Source organism: Callionymus lyra, chromosome 18 (assembly GCF_982586985.1).
Source record: "Callionymus lyra chromosome 18, fCalLyr1.hap1.1, whole genome shotgun sequence".
Taxonomy (NCBI): domain Eukaryota; kingdom Metazoa; phylum Chordata; class Actinopteri; order Syngnathiformes; family Callionymidae; genus Callionymus; species Callionymus lyra.
This window is the reverse complement of record NC_141835.1, coordinates 13,874,667-13,897,740: the sequence shown is the minus strand read 5'-3', so window position 1 is coordinate 13,897,740 and position 23,074 is coordinate 13,874,667. Positions and strand designations below refer to the sequence as shown.

The following is a 23,074-nucleotide window of genomic DNA, read 5'->3' as shown; positions in this document are numbered from 1 at the left end:
TCATATGATAAAAAATATTATTTATTTAATCGTTTCTCAAATAGTCTTTATTGAATTGTTGTGTTGTTTTTTTTAGGATATTAGTCTACATCCTCTAGATCTATGGCAATCATTGAATGTGGATAAATATTCATTTATAGCATCATAAACCTGTCCTCTTTGACATTGACATAAGAGTCCGTTTTAATTATCAATTTATATATATCTATATCTATAAATATAGATATATATATAAATATAGAAAAAAAGGATTGAACTTATAAATAATATAAAAAGGATTTTCAATCATTGATGTTAACAGTATGACCATGATAATAAAGGATTACAAGGAAGAAGCAGCTGATTCAATTCTCTTAATTTGAAAGCCGAACATTTATTTCCTCATACTGAAGGTTAAGCGAGATCTCTCCAGATTTAAGGCTCATGAGTGAAGAATGCAGAGCGATCGTAAGCTTGACAGCAGAATGTGCCAGCCAGTGTTCAGATAAGTCCACTTTTCCCCGTGGCCAGTTTCTCTCGGCCATTCTCCAGGACGACGCAAACGACATCCGGACCCAGAACACGAACAGGTCAGACAGAAACTTTTTACTACTAGCAAGTATTTACTGTTCAGACAGCAACAGGTAGAAATTTGAAACTTATATCTTCTTATTTTCATAGACAAACTAGACGTGCTTATTTAAAAAAAAAAAATCCTTTTACCACGAAAATTAAAAAGTAATTACTGTTCAGACAGAAACAGGTGGAAATTTTGAAACTTATAACTTCTTATTTCATCCAGGCAAACTAGACGTGCTTAGTTTGTGATTGAATGTGTTGTCTGAATGTGTGCAAAATAATCATTGAAAAGAAAACATTGTGAACTGTATTTAACAAAGAGAATACACTAAAATAAATCATGATGTCTGGAACAAAACCTACCCAGAAAGAAGGTCAAACTGTCGTACAATTCCGCAGTAGAATGTACAAAGTCTTTAAAGAAAACAGTGGAATCCCTGAAAATAATGATGTAAACGGCGCCTTTAACCAACATTTAAAAACAGTCATTCTCAATGTTTTAAAAGAGCTAGTTACTGTCAAATGAAACAGGATACAGAAATTGTACTACTACTTAATGGTCGTCACATGCTATTTTTAGTAGATACTGGAGCGGAACAAACAGTAATCAGCAACATCAATTACATTACAGCAGGCCATAAGAGTAATGTCAGCAAATTGTTAAAAATCAGCCCAATCAGTGAAAGACTGACTCTGTTCAGTTAAAACAAGATAGTGATTTGATTACTATGTATCAAATCACATACATTGCTCAACTCGATAAAATGCAAAAAGGACAGTATTTTACTGTCATAGATTTAAGCAATGCTTTTTGGTCCATTCCTTTAGAAAAAGAAAGTCAAGCATGGTTTGCTTTTACTTACAAAGGAGAAAACATCTGATTGGTTAACAAAAATCAAGCCAAATGCAAAAAAAGACACTCTCCAACTCCTTAGGTATTTACATAAAAAAGGTAACAAAGTAAGTGAAAACAAGTTACAACTTTGGAAAAAAGAAGTCCGATATTTGGGACATACCTTAACCAAACAAGGTAGAACAGTGAACCAAGAAAGAAAGGAGCCAAACTTGTAAACAAGTTAGACATAAGGCCCAGGAGAAAAAACGTGGTTACCAAAATTGTTGTTTAAATGGGCTGCAGTATTGAGTCATGGGTTGACCCTTTTCTCAACAGAAGGGATGATAGACCAGATAAGTGGGATTAATTGGGTTTAATTCCTTCCGAAAAAAAATTGTAAGCAGTGTTTAATCTTACTCATAAATAACTCCAAAGGTCAATTGAGACCAAAACGTGGCTCATTCCCTGATCCAATTTATCCGTTTCAGACCATTCACCTAGATTTTTTTCAGTTTTCTAAACAGAAAGGTGTTTAATATTGTCTAGTACTTATAGCAACCTTCTCTAATTAGGTTGAGATCTTTCAAAAGGCTTAACCAGATTCACTCACTGTTGCCAAGGCATTATGTCAACTCAGTTTGGAATCTCGAAGATCATCAGGAGTGACAATGGATCACATTTTGTCAATGAAGTGATTGACAGCAACAGACGGTAAAAAGGACGGTATAGAAAGAGCATACCAAGCCCAGTTCCAACCAACCTCACAAAAATACGCGAGCTGATCTCCCCGTGCAGGCTGTTATGCGTTTTTTTAGCGTGAAAAATATTGAGCTCAGTAGACAAGCAGGTGGTAATAGAGTTCTAGAACAAAACACAGTGGCCGTATTTTTGACTTGAAGAGTGGATGGATTTCTGGATGCAGACGGTAATCCGGAACACCATAGAAAAGTCATCAATCGTTTCTTGTTACAATATCAACATTTCAGGCACAACAGCAGACGCATTATGTCCTTGACGGAGATTTAAAAAAAAGCGAAGAAGCTCAACACTGTGACTATGTTTGATTATTCATTTATTATTGAAGTTGCTTTTAGAATATACAAGCACTCTTGTGGTGATTTCAAAAAAACATCATTTAAGATTATGTTATGATTATATCATGAGTATTAGAAGGTATTATTAGTATTAATTTAAATATTCAAATCATCACAATCGCGTTAAATAGTAAGTTATATGTTGATCATGATTTAATTCATTGTCAGATGAAGGAGTAGAAGTAGTGAGGTGGTCAGGAGCATCAGGCTGATTGTAGGCATGAACCCTCCACTTGTGGAATCTGTTAAAAAATGAAAAAATGTATCAGTTGGGAGTGATTTGTTCTCATGTGAGCTTAGTTTCAGTGGAATTGTTACTTACTAGGAGGTTTTGTTGTTTGGACCTTCCCCTTTGTTGTCATTCCTACGACCTTTTCTGTGGATTTCCCAGTGACTTTGTTGGTGGCTTTGTTGGTGGCTTTCCCAGTGACTTTGTTGGTGGTTTTCCCAGTGACTTTGTTGGTGGTTTTCCCATTCACTTTGTTGGTGGTTTTCCCAGTCACTTTGTTGGTTGTTTTCCCAGTCACTTTGTTGGTTTTCCCTGTGTCAGATCACAATATTTGTTACAGCAATTGGGATTTTACAATAGACTGAGCTGTTACTGACAAATAAATGCACTTATAACATGAACATTTGGGTGGAATATATCAAAATTGTTGGTAAATTGGTGAGAAGATAGTTGCAATAACCTTTAGTCTGCGTTGCTGCCGGAGTGGTGCGGTCAACTAGTTTGCTGATCAGTCCTTCACGTAGAGTGTCAAGATCCACTTGATCTTGTTGGTTGATCCAGTTGAGGACCACAGGTTCGTTCTCAAACATCTTCAGATCTGACACTTGATTGCCCAGGAGGTTTTTCACATTGGTCACAGTCAAATCCTGTCAACCAGAAAAATATACAATGATTGAAAAGCTAATAAAATGCAAAAAATACAACATGAAACTTGAGGTTGGGACGGGTATCAATTAAGTATCTAACTAACTATCTATCCATGCGTTTGTGTCTCCTCGTTTAGACTAATGTAACAGTTTATTTTTGTGTCTAAACAAGAAGGAGCTGTCTCGCTTGCAGTTAATACATAACTCTGCGGCGAGAATTCTGAGCCGCTCTAGTAGAAGAACTCACATTTCCCCGATCCTTAAAACTCTTCACTGGCTGCCAGTTACTTTCAGGATCAGTTTTAAAATTCCGGTTCTTACTTTCAGATCTATTCAAGGTCAGACCTTCCATCAGCGATCTGATCCAGACTTACACCCCAGCTCTGGCTCTGAGGTCTGTGGATCAGAATCTACTGGTGGTTCCTGAACACGCTTCCGGACCAAAGGAGAGAAATCCTTCCAGACTGTTGCTCCTAAGCTTTGGAACGATCTTCCTCTCCCTCTGTATTTGACGGATCTACTGACTCCTTCAAGAAACGTCTTAAGACATTTTCTTTTGGGCTTTTCCCTGATTTCCTGGGAATCATATGTTTGTCTTATGTATCTTGACCTTTTATAGTATATATTTTAACTGTGTGTTGATTTTTGTGACCCTGGTCTAGAAAGGCGCTTCAGAAATGACCATTACTTACTTACTTACTTAATATCTAAACTGGTGGCATGGTGGCCTAATCCAGGTTGGCAGGTAATTATATGGGCCTGGCTCAAATCAAAGTGCATGACATGGTGACCGATGAAGACGTCAGCTAAGCTACTAGAAATGTCAGAAATTGCAGAGTAATAACAGTAAAACTTATTACTTATACTTAAAAGTTGATTAAAATGTTATACTACCTCTAATATCTGGAGAAGTACCTGGTGTTGCCCAGGGATTGATTTAAAATACAAGTTATTTAGTTTTACAGATTTTCTTTCTCCCTTCAACATGTTTGTACAGACATAGAGGGTTGCTAGCATAATTCTTCGGGCCAATAGCGGCAGATTCCGAAAAAATTATGTGGAAGATGGTTGGGGAACTCAAGATATTGATTTCTTTCATCTGCCATTCATTAAGATAGTAAGAATATTTCTGTAGGAGCCATGTTTGAGCCATCCTTAAGAGAACCAACCTTTATAGATATAAGTGCTAAAGAAATGTGGCCGTTGCATGACCGAATTTGAAACCCCTGTATCAGAAGTTAAAGAAACATAATAATACATAGGCCGACTTGTAATCCAGTTGGCATAAACAAAGTGGTACATCCATAAATACTGTAAAGAAAGAAGGAAACACGACAAAGTTTTTGAGAGATCAAACCGAATTAAACAATAACATTTGAGGATCAGTTCTCTCAGGATCCGCTGAAGAGTTTCAAAGGTGGCTCACCGAGATCACACTTGGGTCCAAGGTGCGGAAAGTGTTCACGTCCATGTTGATCTCTTGAGTGGAGAGTTCAATAATGTCTTCTAAACTCGCTCCACCTGTCAGATCAGGGAAATAAATGCAGTTACAAAAGGCAATAAAAAGGGTTTCATGGAAGAATGAACGAGTTCTTACCTATGGCAGGCTTGATCAAATTATAATAGACGGAAGGGTCGGACTTCCTAGAGTTGAATGCTGATTTACTGATTTTGTACATGACTTTCTTCTGATCCAAGGAACATAACTCAAGGGACAAAGGGCTGGCGTTTCTGAATGTGAGTAAATAAACATATCTTTGATCTGTTCTGCTTTCAAAACCTTGTGTGAGCCACATTGACACTTACTTGACAGCGTCTGCCGTGATGGTCTCCAAGGTGCTGGTGTCTAATGAGCACAGGTTCGAGTGGATGCTGCTGATCTCGACACTTCCCAGAGAGTTCCCTGACTTGCTCAAGTACTTGGTGATGATGGCTTTGCTCTGCACGGCAAAAAGAAGAGACGAGTCACCACAGGAACCAGCATAAGCTTTTAGATGTTGAACTTTAATATGAACACAACCTCATTTGAGCCAGTGAAAAATATGAGAGGTCTTATTCTGACTCATGAATACTGTAATCTTTATCAACATTTAAAAATGAAATGGTTTAGGCATCAAAGAATATAACATTTAAAGGCAAAGCGAAGCACTGTAGATTCCTCCGACCATTACAAAAATAGTTTTAAGAGTTAATTTCTGAAATAACAAAAGGCATTTGCAGTTGTTCGAACCGTACCTTGTCTGAGGCCCAGCCTCCGTCCTCTGCCTTCATGAGTGCCGCCAATGTGTCAGCTTTGGTGATTTCCCACTTCGAAATATCTTCAAGGGTAGAAGAGCGAGACACTGACCCGAGAGCTGCTACCTTACCTTCCGGGACCGCAGATGGATACAACTGGAAAATGAAACAGATTTGATCTTTTCATGTTTTTTAAGACGATGCATTGAATTAAAAACAAGACGACCGTATCCAACCAAAAACCAATGCCTTTAAGAATTTGCGATGTGCGGTCAATAAAAAGAAAGCACTCTTTTCTGTAAAAATTCTTATCGTCAATACAAGATGGACATTACATACAAGCAGAATGAAGGTATTTGGATGTTTTAAAGAATTTTTCTGGTGGAAGTTCTTCCCTGGACGCTCAGTTGTTTTATTAAATGGACATACATATTTACCTGCATCTCTAAAAAGAACAGATACACTGAAAATAACCCATAGTCATAGCCAAAGTGCAATTTGAAATTTGGGTGAACTATCCCTTCAAAAATAATATTTTACCAAAGGTCTAAATTAAATGTTTCCTGCGCACATCTCTATACTTTAATTTACAGTAAATATGAATAATTTAAAGAAGGTGATCAATACATTTTTATAAAAGAAACAAATAGGAAAAATATTTTCTATACGTTTTTGTTGTCCTAAGATTCAACATGAGGGTCATGTTATCTTGTAGGCCAGAGACAACACAAGGAATACCTCAAACATATTTGTTTTCGGGCCTTCGGGTCACCTTTACCCAGAGATAACATAAGGGTTGAAAAATAAGTGTTGATGGGACATGAAAGATAAATAGACGTAAATATGTATATAAGATCATTTTTACATCTATTTATGGATGTTTGTTTGCATGGATGCGTTATTGCTGCTGGACAAAATAATTTCTCCTCCGGGTGATCAAGAAAGTATCTATGTATCTATAAATGAGTTAAATAAGATGCACTTCACAATTTTAAAAATGACTCCACAAAAGTTAATACCTCATGAGCCATTAATCCATGAGACTGAAGATGTAAAAATAAAAATAGAAATTTAAAAAATATATAGAAATTCAAGGCCTGAAAATGTTTTTTTAAAGGTGCCATTAAATTGACTTTAAAATTAAAGATAAAATTCTCAATAAATCTGAGTACACAGACTACCCTGCAGCTTTACACTTCCCAGATTTAAAGGAGGATGGTTTGTATGCAGGGAATCACTGCAGAGAAATGGTTGTTTTAGTTTCATTATTTTACCTCATTGAGCTTCTTCAGGACGATCAACTGAAGGTCGTCATCATCAACTTTCTCACAGATGCTCTGGACGTTCGCTTCGAGCACGGAAAGATCCAGGCACAGGTCGAACTGGTTTGTGTCATAGCCAAAGGGAAACGAACCTTCGTTTACTGTCACTGCGGTGATATTGCCGACAGTGCAGCCTTGATTAAAAAAAAAAAAGAATCACAAATAATAGTGTTATTTTTTTTACATTTGTAGTAACAGTCTAAGCTAAATGATTATGGAGACGAAATATATAAATATATATTTCCTTTACCTGCGCCTCGCCTAGTTCTGTGAGGTTGTAACTGTTTAAAGAACCGCTTCATTATTTTCTTGCTTGTTTTTTTGCGTCTCAGTCGTGGCATAAACTTTTTGAGGTAACCTTTTTTTGTTGCCTGTCAAAATAACAAAAGCATTTATTTCACACACAGTGATATGTTTGTAATTCAGTGAATCATTCAAAGTCAAAATTTAGTTTTACTCTTTTGTATTGGCCCCAGAAGCGGCGTGTGAAAAATGTAGTAAGAGGTCCAAGACCCTCCAGAGTTCTCTTGTTCCAGCTGTTAGTTTTCCTGAAAACAAAAATAAATCAGAAAAACACAATTCATTACCCATTTGTACCCAAATTATAATTTCAGAGCTTCACATGAGAGAAAAATACACTTTTCACATTTATTTAATACTTTTTTTTAAATGTTTGTCCTCTTATGAAGATCTGAAAAATCAGGTGGGGTGCAAGGGAACACCCTGGGCACTCACACATTCATGCCTATTTCCATCATGCAACAAGTAAAGTTACTTTAACAGTTGCTATTTCCCATTTAACTCTAATAAAGTAAAGGAGAGATAAAAATGAAACCCATCTTATCTAAAAAAAAAAGGTGAAATTCTATCAGTAGTAGTGGGAATGTTTGACCTTGAAATAAAACCATTTTTTTCATTGAATTGTAAAAAATTAATAGAACATCCTTCATGCCATTAAACATTAACACTTACCCAAAAGATGTTCTCCCAGACAGCAGCATCGATTCCATGGCGCCCACCTGGCTGTCGGAGAATCCCTTGCAAGTTTTCAGCTTCTCCAGAATCGCAGGGTCGGAGTTTTCGATGTAAGAAGCATCGAGAGTGCAGCACATGTTGCCCAGGACATCCAGTGTTTCCCCGCTGAGGCTCGTGTCACTTATTCCCTGGAATAGACAATGAAACCGTACATTGTTGCTGCTCCACCATCAATAGTCTCTCATTGTAAGTGTATGAATTATAAAGAAATTTGAAAAATGTAATCTCATAATTATGTATTTTTCTACGACTTTAATGTCATAATAAAGCATTTTCCTACGACTTTAATCTAGTAATAAATTGTTTTCCCAGGAATTTAATCTTGTAATTAAGTACTTTCCTATGTCTTTAATCTTGTAATAAAGTATTTTCCTACGTCTTTTATCTCGTAATAAGTATTTTCCTACGACTTTAATCTCGTAATAAATGGTTTTCCCAGGACTTTAATCTTGTAATAAAGTATTTCCCAGGACTTTAATCTTGTAATTAAGTATTTTCCAGCGACTTTAATATCATAATAAAGTATTTTGTACAACTTTAATCTCGTAATAAAGAATTTTACTACTATTATAATCTCGTAATAAAGTATTTTCCTATGACTTTTATCACGTAAAAAAATAATTTTCAAGCGACTTTAATCTCGTGATAAAGTATTTTCCTACAACTTTAATCACATGATAAAAAGCTTTCCTATGACTTTAATCTCGTAATAAATTGTTTTCCTACGACTTTAATCTTGAAATAAAATTAAAAAAAAAAATGTGGAGTGGCCCTCATACTCCACTCATAATGTTGAAAAGAAAATCCACTTTCTTTATTTTTTTGATTTATGAAACTAAATCAAAACCACTGAAACTAAGTGTACAAATAATTGTATTTAGTGACATAAATGAAATGATTTCTACCCACCAAACATCCTTTGGCTTCCTCAAACAACCTCGAGTTGATGTTTAGAATGCTGGTGGATACGCTGAAGTCTGCCACGCCCAATGCTTTAAAGTACGATTTGCAGTTGCCGCGCTCCACATTGGCTGAGCTGTATTGAACCAAAGACAACTTGTAAGCAATGGAACATCTATATTTTACTTTAATGACTATCAGATGAGCACACACCTGAAGTAGAGAAGCATGTCTGAGGGATATTCAGCAAAGTTTTGGGTCAAGTTTCTCTTCTCAAGATTGTACATGCAGGTAAGCTGTAGAAATGAAAATGGGTTATGACAAGAGGGTATTTATATTGTGCAGGGCTATATCTATTAAATGTATCAAAGTCAAAAAAGTATATTTTAATCCTATAAAACGTTCTTAACATACCTGAGATTCCTTCAGCTGCACCTTTGATCTCTTTTTCCTCGGCCGACACGCTCTTATCATTTTTCTTATTACTTTCTTTTTCATTTTCCTGACTGAAGTGCAAGTGAAGCCTTGCAGTACTGAAGTGGACAACCTGAAATGGGTAAAAAAAAACACTCTTGAATTAGTCAAACACAAAAACAATCGGAGTCAAGAATCAGAAACAAATTGAAGAATTGTTTTACGTACATCTCAGTGTCAATCTCCTTTTCTCCAAAGAGCCCGAAAAACATGGAAGCCTAAAGAAAGAAGGCAACACCATGGTTAGACGGTCCACACAGTTTCTTTCAGTCTTGTTTTTAATTTAAGAAAAATCTGGATGGTTTAATGACTTGTTAAGTACTTGTTAACTTATTTATAACTCTAACTCTTATTAAAAGTTAACAGAGCACTAATGAAACTTTAATGGATTACAAATGACTTATTCATTATTAAAATTATAACTGCTTGTTAACTGTATCTGGATGATTTATAACTATACATACTGTATATAAAATAGTAATAGATCATAAACAAGCTATAAGTAAATGACTTACTAATGACTGAACTCTCAGTTAAGTTTATTTTTCGGATGTTGTTCTTAAGTTGCTAGTTTATTATTACTAAGAATAGTAACTATTCTTAATTTACTAGTAGATGAAGATGAATTGCAATTTAAAAATAAGTTCCGATTAATACTTACAAATCAGTTGGTAATAGTTTAACCTTCTGCTAACAGCATTTTGCAGAACAGAAAATTTGGAAAATGTTTAACTGGATAGAAATTTGATGATATCACATTTTTGTGCCTTGTTCCAACTGTAATTCACTAAAAAAAGGTTTAAAACAAACATCAAATCACATTTAAATTGTGTAATGTTCATCTTAAACGTGCACTGTTGCTTTAAGAGCCAATGTGTGAGAGAAGAACTGAGATGAACACGCGTTTGTAGCTTCGAAAAAGATCAAAGAAGAAATGATGCTTCGGTACCAATTCGGTACCAGCACGAAAAAAAAACAACATCATTTTTTTTTTGGTATCGTAACTTCTGAATACACGTGTTCTTGGCAGAACAGACGAAAGTATAGGCGTTTGAGCACTCTAGGAGCTTCGAAGAAGAAACGCTTCAGTTATTTCGTTTCGAAGAACAAGACGCCGCCTCGTCTTACTGATAAATGTCAGTCGGAGTCACATTCGGAAATACTTTGGATTCAAAGCAGATGAATGTGGAGAAATTATAAAACCTTGAAAACCTGCAAACGTGTCTCTGAAGTTAGCAAACTGAATGTACAATGATTGACTGTTATTTTTATTTCTTAAATAAGTTGTGTACTTCAAAGCAGAGGCTGCTTTTTGTTAACCATGGTTTCGCGAAGTATCAGAATAAATCACTGCTATTGCTCCTGAAATTGTGGTATTGTGACAATCCTACTCAGTTCCAAAAAACCAACCTGACTGGATGTCCAAGTCTTTTTGTTGATTATGGTGGTATTTAGAGTTTCTGCTGTAAAATTTAATCTTGAAGGTGGGATTTTTGTCGCCAGTTCACCAGGGACATTGGCAACCATAACTTCAGAACTTTTGAACTGAGTAATAAGCTGAAATAAAAGAGAAAATGATTGTTAGAAAACAAGTCTTCAGTGATGGCAACACAATTTTTTTTACCACTTGGACAAATTTTAGTTGGAGGACGTTTGGGGTATTTAACAAGTTGGACACAAATGTTGGATCCTGGGACAGCCTTTGTAGCTCAGATACTTCAATGCTTTCCATTGTTGATGTTGTGACTCCAGACACTAAGGTTCCGAGTGAAAGCATCAAAGATCCAGTGGTGTTCTGTTGAAAACATATTAAGTGTAATTAGCCACTTCACCCATTGTTTTTTCATGGATGGAATAGAAAAATAAATATTCACCTTAGACCCGGAAATGATCGATTGGGCGATTATTTGTGATTTTTCCTGATTAAAGCTGACTTTGGAAAGTGATGGTAGAGCAGAGATCAGCACTGATGAGCTCACTTGCGATAACTGGGTGGTAGTAAAACCAGCACTGGCACTGCCCATGTTTGCCAAAATCGCTGGAGTGATCTCCACAATATTAGATGAAAGAGCTGCTGACACCTGGAAAAAAAATTTTTTTTGTTATTCAACATGAACAATGAACTATATATTTATTAAAGTATTTAGTGTAGGTTTGAATATTAACAAAAAGGATAGTGGTTTAAATAGATATACCTCAGGACTAATTTCTTCATTGCATCGTGTATTCAGTTTACCCAGGACGGCGAGGGTATTGTTCTCATCCAGAGCAACATACGAGGAAGTTGGTACTTCAGTGGAGCACAGGAATGAATCGGGAAGTCTAAATCGAAAGAGTGAGCAGTTAACCTTCAGGGAATAAGATAATTATTATTCAGTCAAATTGATGTTGGCTTTTGTATCTGGCAGATGAAGTTTGTTAAGCAAAAAAATATATTTGCCATCGAAACTAATGGTACCTTGTACAAATCATGCTTTTATCGATATAATTATTTCATTTGTGGAAGAGGTTACTCACGATAAAACACTTAATTCTGAATTGGAGGCGAAAATGTTTTGGACATAGAAATCGGATACTTCCTCTGAGACTGGTGAGCTGCTGAAAAGCTCCATGGTTTCTTTGTTGCTCAAAAACACGTTCATCTTAAAAAAAAAGAAAGAAAATAATTAAATATGAACTTTCGATTGCTTTTAAATTGGCTTAGAAACTTGAAATACAGATGAAGCTTGTAGACAGTCAGACTTACTTGATCAGGAGAAACAAAACCATTGAGATCATCCACAGTGGCAAAATTGACAAACATGCCGACGTTAGTCACAAACCAGTTGCTGGAGTTCAACTCTTTGTCATGGACATCGTAGCATCGGGCGCTCGCACCTAAAACACAGCAAAACTAAAATGTCACAAGCCTTGACAGGAAGTAACCAAGCAGCTATTTTTTATACTTGGACACGTACTCGTGTGCAAGTAGGACTTTATTGTGGTGTAGACAGTAAGCTTTGTCACACTGGAATTGGTGAAGGTAAAGTTTTGGCCCATCACTGAAACCCTGTAAAAAATATCAACATAAACAGATTTAATTGAGATTTTATGGATTAACCGATTTATGAATAAGATGTCCAATTTTTTTATATTTCTGCAAAGAAGAAACAATAGATTATGCAGTTTTGTAAATAATTACTACTTACAGACTCTGGAAAGCAGCGCAAGTCGAATTCTGCACTGCACTGGCACCGAGTAGTTCAGTGGTCACAAATTTGAAATAACCCATTTTTATAAACCAATTATTTATTTGGGATTTGTCCTCAGTGTTCAGTGTCAATGACCAAACACAAGGCAGGATTTCCTTCTTTGCCATGTCTGCAACATCCTCCTGTTCACATAAACGAGAATACACATCGCTTTATAACAAGCAGTTAACACCAAAAATGATCCTTTTTCTTTCATACCTTTTCCAGGAACTTGATCGTTTTATTGTAAATGTTGAAAATACTGCATAGGCCACTGTTGTTACCAATAACATGTGGCACACTCAGAAACTCCTTCAACTCAGTGGAGGATATGGAATTGTATACCTTTTAAAAAAAACAATTTCTTGTTAGAAAAAAACAAGGATATATTTCTGTTTTCAAAGTAGCTGTATTGCATATGGATATAGTATATATATGTACTGTATAAATACACATAAAAACTCGGCATGTGTAAAATGAAGTATTATCATACTTTACCTCAAGATTCTTGTTTGGTGGTATAACCGAAACAAGGGTATGCACATCAGGAAATCCAAAAGTACCGGATGTATTTCTTAAATAGCCCATGAAGCTTCTACCATGATAACATTTCAAAGATGTTGGATCTAAAAAAATAGTGGAAGTAAATTAGCGAAAAGAAAACATTTTCTCAACAATGGATGCATTCCAAATTGGCAGCAACCTTTGAGGTAGAGAAGAATACTGCTCAAGATATTTTTCTTTGTGTCACTGGTGTATGTTGAGCTGAGTGAATCCAGAGTTGTTATACTAGACAAACAAACACACAGGAATATTTTTTAATACCAGTCTTGTTCAAAAGAGGAATTAGAAATCTTGAAATATTTACATTCTTTCGATGCTCTCACAATCTCTTTTTCGGCCAATGTTGAACAGAGATTTGATAAGATTTGGAGATGTGTTGGAAATAAGGGGTCTCAATCTGTCAAGCCAGAGCATGAACTCTTGGTCATTTATAGCAGGGGAAGAAAGATTTACTTTATTCAACACTGCTCCCAGGAACTCAGATTTCACCTCCTCTGAGTAACTGTTTGGGTTTGCCTGGGAAAAAAGAGAACAACACAAAGTTTGAGTCAAGGGTCAATGACGTGAATAAATTATAAACTGCTCTCTGAAGTGCTAAAAAATCATATTGGATGACCTTCCACCCTTCACTTAAATACAACCTAAATACATCCCTTTTATTTGTTTTGCATACTTTCAAACATTTTCGTATTCATTGACAAAATCATAAAGCAAAAAAAATGTGGTCAAAACATGTTTTCATCAACATCATCTTGGGCGACCATCAAGAAAACAAAACTTTTATTTTGAAAAAGTCTCAAGGATGGTTTATTGCAGAAGTCAGACTAATGCAAGGGATCCATGTACACAACTTTTAAGTAAAACAAAAGTCTCTGTCATATATCAATATATAATATATTTTTTCTGACTGCTGTAATGTAGTAGTCCCTTTTAGTCATCATATTGATAGTGACATGTAATAAGAAGTTGCTAGTTTGGTTTCTGTGGCTAGCAGGTTGTCTGTCAGATTTGAGTGAACTTGAAAAAAATCATATCGGGTTACAGATTATCATGTTGGATGTATGTCTTATATATTTCTATTTTATACATAGTTATATACTTTAAGTTCTTTATCAAAGCATAATTATTTGTATATTTTATAATTATGTTTTTCCAAATCAAACCAGTGGGTAAAAGATTTTAGAAGAAGGATTATCCTATAGATTTTGATCAATAATTAAACTCATGGCCCTCGGTTTTTTTCCTTAAAGCTGAATAAAACCAAGATAATTGACTGCTGATTTGATTCAAGTGTAATTTTCAATGGAAAGTGAAAAAACACATGTTTATGAAGCATTTACCTCAATGCTAAATGAGAGAGAATCGTAGAAAGAGCGAAAGTCATCTGGACGAAGTGATTCAATGATTTTCTGAACATCTTGTTTATCCTGTAGCAGAGTTGGATCAGCTGCAACTTGGGTCAAGTCTTCTACTGAAAGATTTGGAAAAGCTGCCTGATAGTGAAAAGGGAGAATAAAAAATAGATTTAAATACAAAGCTGATATTAAAAAAAACAAATTATAATTAAAGGGAATTGTTTTAAATCTCACAGTGTTGTTGAGATATGATTTATAAATAAGCAATAAATGAGAACTTTAGTTATGAAAAAAAACTCACATAGGAAAAATTTGGGAAAAATCCCTGCAAATCATTGAGGCTGGCCAAGTTGGAAAAATTGCCAAGGTTAGCCATTATCCATTGCACACTGCTCATGTTGCTTGAAGACACACAGCCAGGTTCTACGAAATTAGAAGGAAATATGATGCATGGCAACAGATCATTATTCTCGCTCATGTATTTCAACTTCTGCCAAAGCGCTTCAATTACCTGAAGAATCATTTCTTGAAAGGAATGGGCGGATGAAACGACTGTATACCATTTCTTGTTTTTCACGGGTCATTGATTCACTTCGCATGCTGAATGCCCGGATGCTATATTTGGAGGAAGCATTTAAAGGAGTAACATTCAAACCATCAGACAATCGATGACTTCTCTGTAACTGGACCCCACATTTATGTGTTAAAGAAGCCAGTATGCTTACATGTCTTGGTACGTCTCACAGCTGAGGTTCATGGAGCTAAGGCACAGCAAGACGTTTGAAGACACTGAGGACGAAAACGGAAATAGCGTCCCCTGGAACAATTTGCTCATTATGGCGTTATCTTGAAGCTTTGTCCGGCTGTTGTTGGAACGTTGAACCTCTAAAAGTGCCTCCAGAAAAGTAGGCACCGATGGATTACTGTTGTTCAGGACCTAGAATCAGAAATGAGTTAATGCATATGCCTAGTATTCACTCATTTGAGCTTTTTTTCCTCTCAACTTACCTGGCCAGCAAACGACAGCTCCCCCAGGTTGAGGACCAATGAAGCTCTTTGAAACAACAGCTTCCACACCTCCAATGGGTACACAGTTTGGCTTTCCAGTGAACACTTAACCAACGCCACTAACTTGCTTGGTGTCATATGTGCAAGCTTCAGTAAAAGGGTGCAAACATGAAAACACAGACAACCATGTCAAAAATGGGCATTACTGGAAACCATGACATGAGACAAAGCTACCATGAAAAAGGCCAAATCTACTCACAGAAGAACAGGCATGTTCATAGATGGTCAAATTGCACAGGGCCACGGACGATGGGCTGTCAGAAAGGACTTGCTCGACCTTTGTGCTAGCAAATGCAGTAGAATAAGTTTGTTGTCCCAGTAAACAACATGGAATCAAATCTGACACATCTCAAAGAATTAAGAAGATCATTGACCTACCCATTGACACAATCACAGATGAGTGTTTCTGGGAAAGGAAGTCATGGACAGTTTAGAAATGATTGATCAAACATTCATACGAATAAAAGATAGCACATTTACCGTTAACGTGAGTCTCTTTGCACTGAAATGGGGGGAAGAAGAATTTGGTGTTCAAAATGTTGGCAGAAACAATGCAATGAAACTCAGATTGAATCCTTTATTCTTGTCGATTGAGAGATGTGTGGCTTATGAACCATATCGATGTCATGCTTAACAAAGGAAAACTTACCTTAAATGCGCCAGGAAGTGGACAGCCTGAATGGGAGAGTTTGCAACGAAAATAGCTTGTTAAAACAATGCAAGAGGAAACCAATAGTTTCTATTATATCTTGCACAATTCATAGCTGCAATTTACAACGTACGGTGGAATCTTTTCTTTAGTGAAGCAATAGTCTCCCTCAGATCGTTGGTTTCACACGTTGGAATGGATCTCATATGATCCTCAAAAGAATGGAGTCTATAGAGTACAATGCAGGATCACATTGATTTATCTTGACACATTTTTAAGAAGTATAAATGCTTCAAAAACTTAGCTTACATTGCCTCGAAGGATTTGCAGGTGATGTTGTTTGGGATGACCTCTGAAAGACTTGGCGTGATGCTTTTAATAAAGGGACTCAACGTCTCTTGGAACAAATGTTTGTATTCATCTTGCTCAAAGGTGTGCACTTCGTCGGAAAGGTCAGTAAGCGCCTGCTTCAGGATTTCCTTTCGGACTTTCCCATTGACAAAGACAACTTTTCCCTGTGGATTAGAGACAATATGCACATTTAAAATTCAGATGATGAAAACTTTATTTCACCGGATGTATTGAGCTAAAGTTGGTTATAGACCATGTAACCAATTCCATTTACTGCTTGAAAGCCTTCACAAGTGTAACATTATTGAGCAACCAGAGAGGAATTTTCATTTCTTTTTTGTCCACCGTAAATCCATTTGAAGACGGCAAGAGCTTTTCAAAATCCAGTCCGTCTTTGAAGTAAGTCAAACAAAAAGAAACATCGTAGACAACCACCTACCTGCTTAATCTTGGTGTAAAGTGTGTGAAGGAAATCTTGAATGTTTTCCCCATCTTCGCTCTCTCTAAAGCTCTGGAAAACTCTCTGTACAATGGCTGGATTTGCAGAGCCTTCAGTGACAGAATCAAGCAATATTTCTGCTTTCTTATCTGTTGTCAGTACATCCAGAACTTCCGTCTGAGGGTAGAAAGTGTTGCGTCAAAAATATTTCATTTGTTAAAAAACAAAAGCTTTTTCTCGTGCAGTTCTTTGTAGTTGCCAACAGACATCCTAGGAAACCTTTAAAAAAAACAACTAAAAGAACACTCACCGGATCAACACCAAGGGACTTTAGATCCTCATTAGACAGATGACTCGAAAATGTAGCAACGCTTGCTTTTAACCATTCGGCATCCCTCCCATCTCTGGGTGTGCAATCTATAATACGTTGAGAGGAGTTATTATATAGGTTTCAAGGAACGGCCAGATAGGAAATTCGGGAGAATGTATTTCTCAATATTCGATAACATACCTCGGATCTTGGGATGGGATATCCAAAGTCTCACCAATTCATCAGCAATTTCCTCTCGCCTACTTGGAGTCATATTCTCATATGCGCCGGATAGCGCTTTGACACTGGCAATTGCAAACAGGAGTCAAAACAAGATTTCTGTTCAAGTGTTTCAAAAAGTAACCGTCGTTTAGGAGACACAGAGGAATCCATCTTTAGAGTTTTACATACACAATCGGTAAGGTGTTGCAATCAAGGTACACAGCTGTCCGCCTGAGCATGCTGTCGTTGAAACGCGAAAGGAAAGGAATCCCATTGAAGTAAGTCTTCCATTCTTCAACTGTGGCGTTTTCAAAAGCGACCAGGAGGATCTCAAAGGTCCGAATCATCAGTCGGTCTGCCACTTCAGGTGAGAAGCTGCCAGCCTGTTGAACCATAGAACACTTTAATTGTTGTCAGAACTAAGGCGTGACTTCATTTGGAACAAAAACCTGACAATAAACATGTTTATGAAGTTATTATAAATAAACCCACATTAGTCAGAAATTAATGCTTCAATAGGAACTCAAAAGATGACCTACATTCAATTGGGAATTGAATTCCACTGCATTCTGCACAGCATTGTCTCCCATTTCCAATTGGTCAAAAATATGATCCACTTTCATTACTTCATCCAAAAACCCAGGCTCCCCTGCCAGTTGTGCCAATTGAGTCGGGGTCAGGCTGGACAATGACTCATTCTATTAAAGGAAAAATGAGATAAAAGTGTTTAATCTTTCTCACTTCACATGTATGAAAAGCTTGCAAGAATGTCACAAAGTGCCCAAAGTTTTAACTTACAAAGGAAATGCTTGGGAAAAATATTAGGAGATCTGAAACGCTGGCAAAGCTGGAGAAATTGCCAAGGTTAGCCATTATCCATTCTTTGCTGTTGACGTTGCTTGAAGACACACAGCCAGGTTCTACGAAATTAGAGGGAAATATGATGCATGTCAACAGATCATTATTCTCGCTCATGTATTTCAACTTCTGCCAAAGCGCTTCAATTACCTGAAGAATCATTTCTTGAAAGGAATGGGCGGATGAAACGACTGTATACCATTTCTTGTTTTTCATGGGTCATTGATTCACTTGGCATGCTGAATGCCCGGATGCTATATTTGGAGGAAGCATTTAAATGAGTAACATTCAAACCATCAGACAATCGATGACTTCTCTGTAACTGGACCCCACATTTATGTGTTAAAGAAGCCAGTATGCTTACATGTCTTGGTATGTCTCACAGCTGAGGTTCATGGAGCTAAGGCACAGCAAGACGTTTGAAGACACTGAGGACGAAAACGGAAATAGCGTCCCCTGGAACAATTTGCTCATTATGGCGTTATCTTGAAGCTTTGTCCGGCTGTTGTTGGAACGTTGAACCTCTAAAAGTGCCTCCAGAAAAGTAGGCACCGATGGATTACTGTTGTTCAGGACCTAGAATCAGAAATGAGTTAATGCATATGCCTAGTATTCACTCATTTGAGCTTTTTTTCCTCTCAACTTACCTGGCCAGCAAACGACAGCTCCCCCAGGTTGAGGACCAATGAAGCTCTTTGAAACAACAGCTTCCACACCTCCAATGGGTACACAGTTTGGCTTTCCAGTGAACACTTAACCAACGCCACTAACTTGCTTGGTGTCATATGTGCAAGCTTCAGTAAAAGGGTGCAAACATGAAAACACAGACAACCATGTCAAAAATGGGCATTACTGGAAACCATGACATGAGACAAAGCTACCATGAAAAAGGCCAAATCTACTCACAGAAGAACAGGCATGTTCATAGATGGTCAAATTGCACAGGGCCACGGACGATGGGCTGTCAGAAAGGACTTGCTCGACCTTTGTGCTAGCAAATGCAGTAGAATAAGTTTGTTGTCCCAGTAAACAACATGGAATCAAATCTGACACATCTCAAAGAATTAAGAAGATCATTGACCTACCCATTGACACAATCACAGATGAGTGTTTCTGGGAAAGGAAGTCATGGACAGTTTAGAAATGATTGATCAAACATTCATACGAATAAAAGATAGCACATTTACCGTTAACGTGAGTCTCTTTGCACTGAAATGGGGGGAAGAAGAATTTGGTGTTCAAAATGTTGGCAGAAACAATGCAATGAAACTCAGATTGAATCCTTTATTCTTGTTGATTGAGAGATGTGTGGCTTATGAACCATATCGATGTCATGCTTAACAAAGGAAAACTTACCTTAAATGCGCCAGGAAGTGGACAGCCTGAATGGGAGAGTTTGCAACGAAAATAGCTTGTTAAAACAATGCAAGAGGAAACCAATAGTTTCTATTATATCTTGCACAATTCATAGCTGCAATTTACAACGTACGGTGGAATCTTTTCTTTAGTGAAGCAATAGTCTCCCTCAGATCGTTGGTTTCACACGTTGGAATGGATCTCATATGATCCTCAAAAGAATGGAGTCTATAGAGTACAATGCAGGATCACATTGATTTATCTTGACACATTTTTAAGAAGTATAAATGCTTCAAAAACTTAGCTTACATTGCCTCGAAGGATTTGCAGGTGATGTTGTTTGGGATGACCTCTGAAAGACTTGGCGTGATGCTTTTAATAAAGGGACTCAACGTCTCTTGGAACAAATGTTTGTATTCATCTTGCTCAAAGGTGTGCACTTCGTCGGAAAGGGCAGTAAGCGCCTGCTTCAGGATTTCCTTTCGGACTTTCCCATTGACAAAGACAACTTTTCCCTGTGGATTAGAGACAATATGCACATTTAAAATTCAGATGATGAAAACTTTATTTCACCGGATGTATTGAGCTAAAGTTGGTTATAGACCATGTAACCAATTCCATTTACTGCTTGAAAGCCTTCACAAGTGTAACATTATTGAGCAACCAGAGAGGAATTTTCATTTCTTTTTTGTCCACCGTAAATCCATTTGAAGACGGCAAGAGCTTTTCAAAATCCAGTCCGTCTTTGAAGTAAGTCAAACAAAAAGAAACATCGTAGACAACCACCTACCTGCTTAATCTTGGTGTAAAGTGTGTGAAGGAAATCTTGAATGTTTTCCCCATCTTCGCTCTCTCTAAAGCTCTGGAAAACTCTCTGTACAATGGCTGGATTTGCAGAGCCTTCAGTGACAGAATCAAGCAATATTTCTGCTTTCTTATCTGTTGTCAGTACATCCAGAACTTCCGTCTGAGGGTAGAAAGTGTTGCGTCAAAAATATTTCATTTGTTAAAAAACAAAAGCTTTTTCTCGTGCAGTTCTTTGTAGTTGCCAACAGACATCCTAGGAAACCTTTAAAAAAAACAACTAAAAGAACACTCACCGGATCAACACCAAGGGACTTTAGATCCTCATTAGACAGATGACTCGAAAATGTAGCAACGTTTGCTTTTAACCATTCGGCATCCCTCCCATCTCTGGGTGTGCAATCTATAATACGTTGAGAGGAGTTATTATATAGGTTTCAAGGAACGGCCAGATAGGAAATTCGGGAGAATGTATTTCTCAATATTCGATAACATACCTCGGATCTTGGGATGGGATATCCAAAGTCTCACCAATTCATCAGCAATTTCCTCTCGCCTACTTGGAGTCATATTCTCATATGCGCCGGATAGCGCTTTGACACTGGCAATTGCAAACAGGAGTCAAAACAAGATTTCTGTTCAAGTGTTTCAAAAAGTAACCGTCGTTTAGGAGATACAGAGGAATCCATCTTTAGAGTTTTACATACACAATCGGTAAGGTGTTGCAATCAAGGTACACAGCTGTCCGCCTGAGCATGCTGTCGTTGAAACGCGAAAGGAAAGGAATCCCATTGAAGTAAGTCTTCCATTCTTCAACTGTGGCGTTTTCAAAAGCGACCAGGAGGATCTCAAAGGTCCGAATCATCAGTCGGTCTGCCACTTCAGGTGAGAAGCTGCCAGCCTGTTGAACCATAGAACACTTTAATTGTTGTCAGAACTAAGGCGTGACTTCATTTGGAACAAAAACCTGACAATAAACATGTTTATGAAGTTATTATAAATAAACCCACATTAGTCAGAAATTAATGCTTCAATAGGAACTCAAAAGATGACCTACATTCAATTGGGAATTGAATTCCACTGCATTCTGCACAGCATTGTCTCCCATTTCCAATTGGTCAAAAATATGATCCACTTTCATTACTTCATCCAAAAACCCAGGCTCCCCTGCCAGTTGTGCCAATTGAGTCGGGGTCAGGCTGGACAATGACTCATTCTATTAAAGGAAAAATGAGATAAAAGTGTTTAATCTTTCTCACTTCACATGTATGAAAAGCTTGCAAGAATGTCACAAAGTGCCCAAAGTTTTAACTTACAAAGGAAATGCTTGGGAAAAATATTAGGAGATCTGAAACGCTGGCAAAGCTGGAGAAATTGCCAAGGTTAGCCATTATCCATTCTTTGCTGTTGACGTTGCTTGAAGACACACAGCCAGGTTCTACGAAATTAGAGGGAAATATGATGCATGTCAACAGATCATTATTCTCGCTCATGTATTTCAACTTCTGCCAAAGCGCTTCAATTACCTGAAGAATCATTTCTTGAAAGGAATGGGCGGATGAAACGACTGTATACCATTTCTTGTTTTTCATGGGTCATTGATTCACTTGGCATGCTGAATGCCCGGATGCTATATTTGGAGGAAGCATTTAAATGAGTAACATTCAAACCATCAGACAATCGATGACTTCTCTGTAACTGGACCCCACATTTATGTGTTAAAGAAGCCAGTATGCTTACATGTCTTGGTACGTCTCACAGCTGAGGTTCATGGAGCTAAGGCACAGCAAGACGTTTGAAGACACTGAGGACGAAAACGGAAATAGCGTCCCCTGGAACAATTTGCTCATTATGGCGTTATCTTGAAGCTTTGTCCGGCTGTTGTTGGAACGTTGAACCTCTAAAAGTGCCTCCAGAAAAGTAGGCACCGATGGATTACTGTTGTTCAGGACCTAGAATCAGAAATGAGTTAATGCATATGCCTAGTATTCACTCATTTGAGCTTTTTTTCCTCTCAACTTACCTGGCCAGCAAACGACAGCTCCCCCAGGTTGAGGACCAATGAAGCTCTTTGAAACAACAGCTTCCACACCTCCAATGGGTACACAGTTTGGCTTTCCAGTGAACACTTAACCAACGCCACTAACTTGCTTGGTGTCATATGTGCAAGCTTCAGTAAAAGGGTGCAAACATGAAAACACAGACAACCATGTCAAAAATGGGCATTACTGGAAACCATGACATGAGACAAAGCTACCATGAAAAAGGCCAAATCTACTCACAGAAGAACAGGCATGTTCATAGATGGTCAAATTGCACAGGGCCACGGACGATGGGCTGTCAGAAAGGACTTGCTCGACCTTTGTGCTAGCAAATGCAGTAGAATAAGTTTGTTGTCCCAGTAAACAACATGGAATCAAATCTGACACATCTCAAAGAATTAAGAAGATCATTGACCTACCCATTGACACAATCACAGATGAGTGTTTCTGGGAAAGGAAGTCATGGACAGTTTAGAAATGATTGATCAAACATTCAT

General features: G+C 37.3%; 2 protein-coding genes across 2 annotated transcripts in view; both read right to left on the bottom strand.

Annotated features, from left to right (window-relative positions):
- Nucleotides 1–2,457: 2,457 nt before the first annotated feature.
- Nucleotides 2,458–15,625, bottom strand: LOC148060578 (uncharacterized). The gene is made up of 32 exons (XM_087779951.1): nucleotides 15,487–15,625; nucleotides 15,204–15,415; nucleotides 14,990–15,093; nucleotides 14,780–14,901; nucleotides 14,464–14,616; nucleotides 13,428–13,639; nucleotides 13,263–13,348; nucleotides 13,058–13,185; nucleotides 12,779–12,904; nucleotides 12,518–12,702; nucleotides 12,287–12,378; nucleotides 12,076–12,206; nucleotides 11,847–11,971; nucleotides 11,525–11,651; nucleotides 11,204–11,410; nucleotides 10,954–11,124; nucleotides 10,740–10,886; nucleotides 9,498–9,547; nucleotides 9,270–9,402; nucleotides 9,069–9,151; nucleotides 8,865–8,991; nucleotides 7,893–8,083; nucleotides 7,378–7,468; nucleotides 7,171–7,291; nucleotides 6,873–7,054; nucleotides 5,599–5,754; nucleotides 5,170–5,303; nucleotides 4,961–5,094; nucleotides 4,790–4,884; nucleotides 3,177–3,363; nucleotides 2,810–3,028; nucleotides 2,458–2,729 (listed from the first exon to the last, which is right to left on the bottom strand). The coding sequence occupies exons 1-32, from the start codon at nucleotides 15,622–15,624 to the stop codon at nucleotides 2,641–2,643; spliced, it is 4,458 nt and encodes a 1,485-aa protein (XP_087636077.1). The 5' UTR covers nucleotide 15,625; the 3' UTR covers nucleotides 2,458–2,640.
- Nucleotides 15,626–16,109: 484 nt separating this feature from the next.
- Nucleotides 16,110–23,074, bottom strand: part of LOC148060577 (uncharacterized) — a 48,189-nt gene continuing 41,224 nt past the window's right edge. The window contains exons 142-166 of the mRNA XM_087780424.1: nucleotides 22,559–22,705; nucleotides 22,276–22,487; nucleotides 22,062–22,165; nucleotides 21,852–21,973; nucleotides 21,593–21,751; nucleotides 21,243–21,436; nucleotides 21,033–21,136; nucleotides 20,832–20,938; nucleotides 20,522–20,698; nucleotides 20,041–20,246; nucleotides 19,865–19,959; nucleotides 19,732–19,757; nucleotides 19,023–19,169; nucleotides 18,740–18,951; nucleotides 18,526–18,629; nucleotides 18,316–18,437; nucleotides 18,057–18,215; nucleotides 17,707–17,900; nucleotides 17,497–17,600; nucleotides 17,296–17,402; nucleotides 16,986–17,162; nucleotides 16,505–16,710; nucleotides 16,329–16,423; nucleotides 16,196–16,221; nucleotides 16,110–16,151 (exon numbers count right to left, since the gene is read on the bottom strand). Of these exons, the coding sequence (XP_087636550.1) occupies nucleotides 16,110–16,151; nucleotides 16,196–16,221; nucleotides 16,329–16,423; nucleotides 16,505–16,710; nucleotides 16,986–17,162; nucleotides 17,296–17,402; nucleotides 17,497–17,600; nucleotides 17,707–17,900; nucleotides 18,057–18,215; nucleotides 18,316–18,437; nucleotides 18,526–18,629; nucleotides 18,740–18,951; nucleotides 19,023–19,169; nucleotides 19,732–19,757; nucleotides 19,865–19,959; nucleotides 20,041–20,246; nucleotides 20,522–20,698; nucleotides 20,832–20,938; nucleotides 21,033–21,136; nucleotides 21,243–21,436; nucleotides 21,593–21,751; nucleotides 21,852–21,973; nucleotides 22,062–22,165; nucleotides 22,276–22,487; nucleotides 22,559–22,705 (3,348 nt within the window). The remainder of the gene's footprint in view (nucleotides 16,152–16,195; nucleotides 16,222–16,328; nucleotides 16,424–16,504; nucleotides 16,711–16,985; nucleotides 17,163–17,295; nucleotides 17,403–17,496; nucleotides 17,601–17,706; nucleotides 17,901–18,056; nucleotides 18,216–18,315; nucleotides 18,438–18,525; nucleotides 18,630–18,739; nucleotides 18,952–19,022; nucleotides 19,170–19,731; nucleotides 19,758–19,864; nucleotides 19,960–20,040; nucleotides 20,247–20,521; nucleotides 20,699–20,831; nucleotides 20,939–21,032; nucleotides 21,137–21,242; nucleotides 21,437–21,592; nucleotides 21,752–21,851; nucleotides 21,974–22,061; nucleotides 22,166–22,275; nucleotides 22,488–22,558; nucleotides 22,706–23,074) is intronic.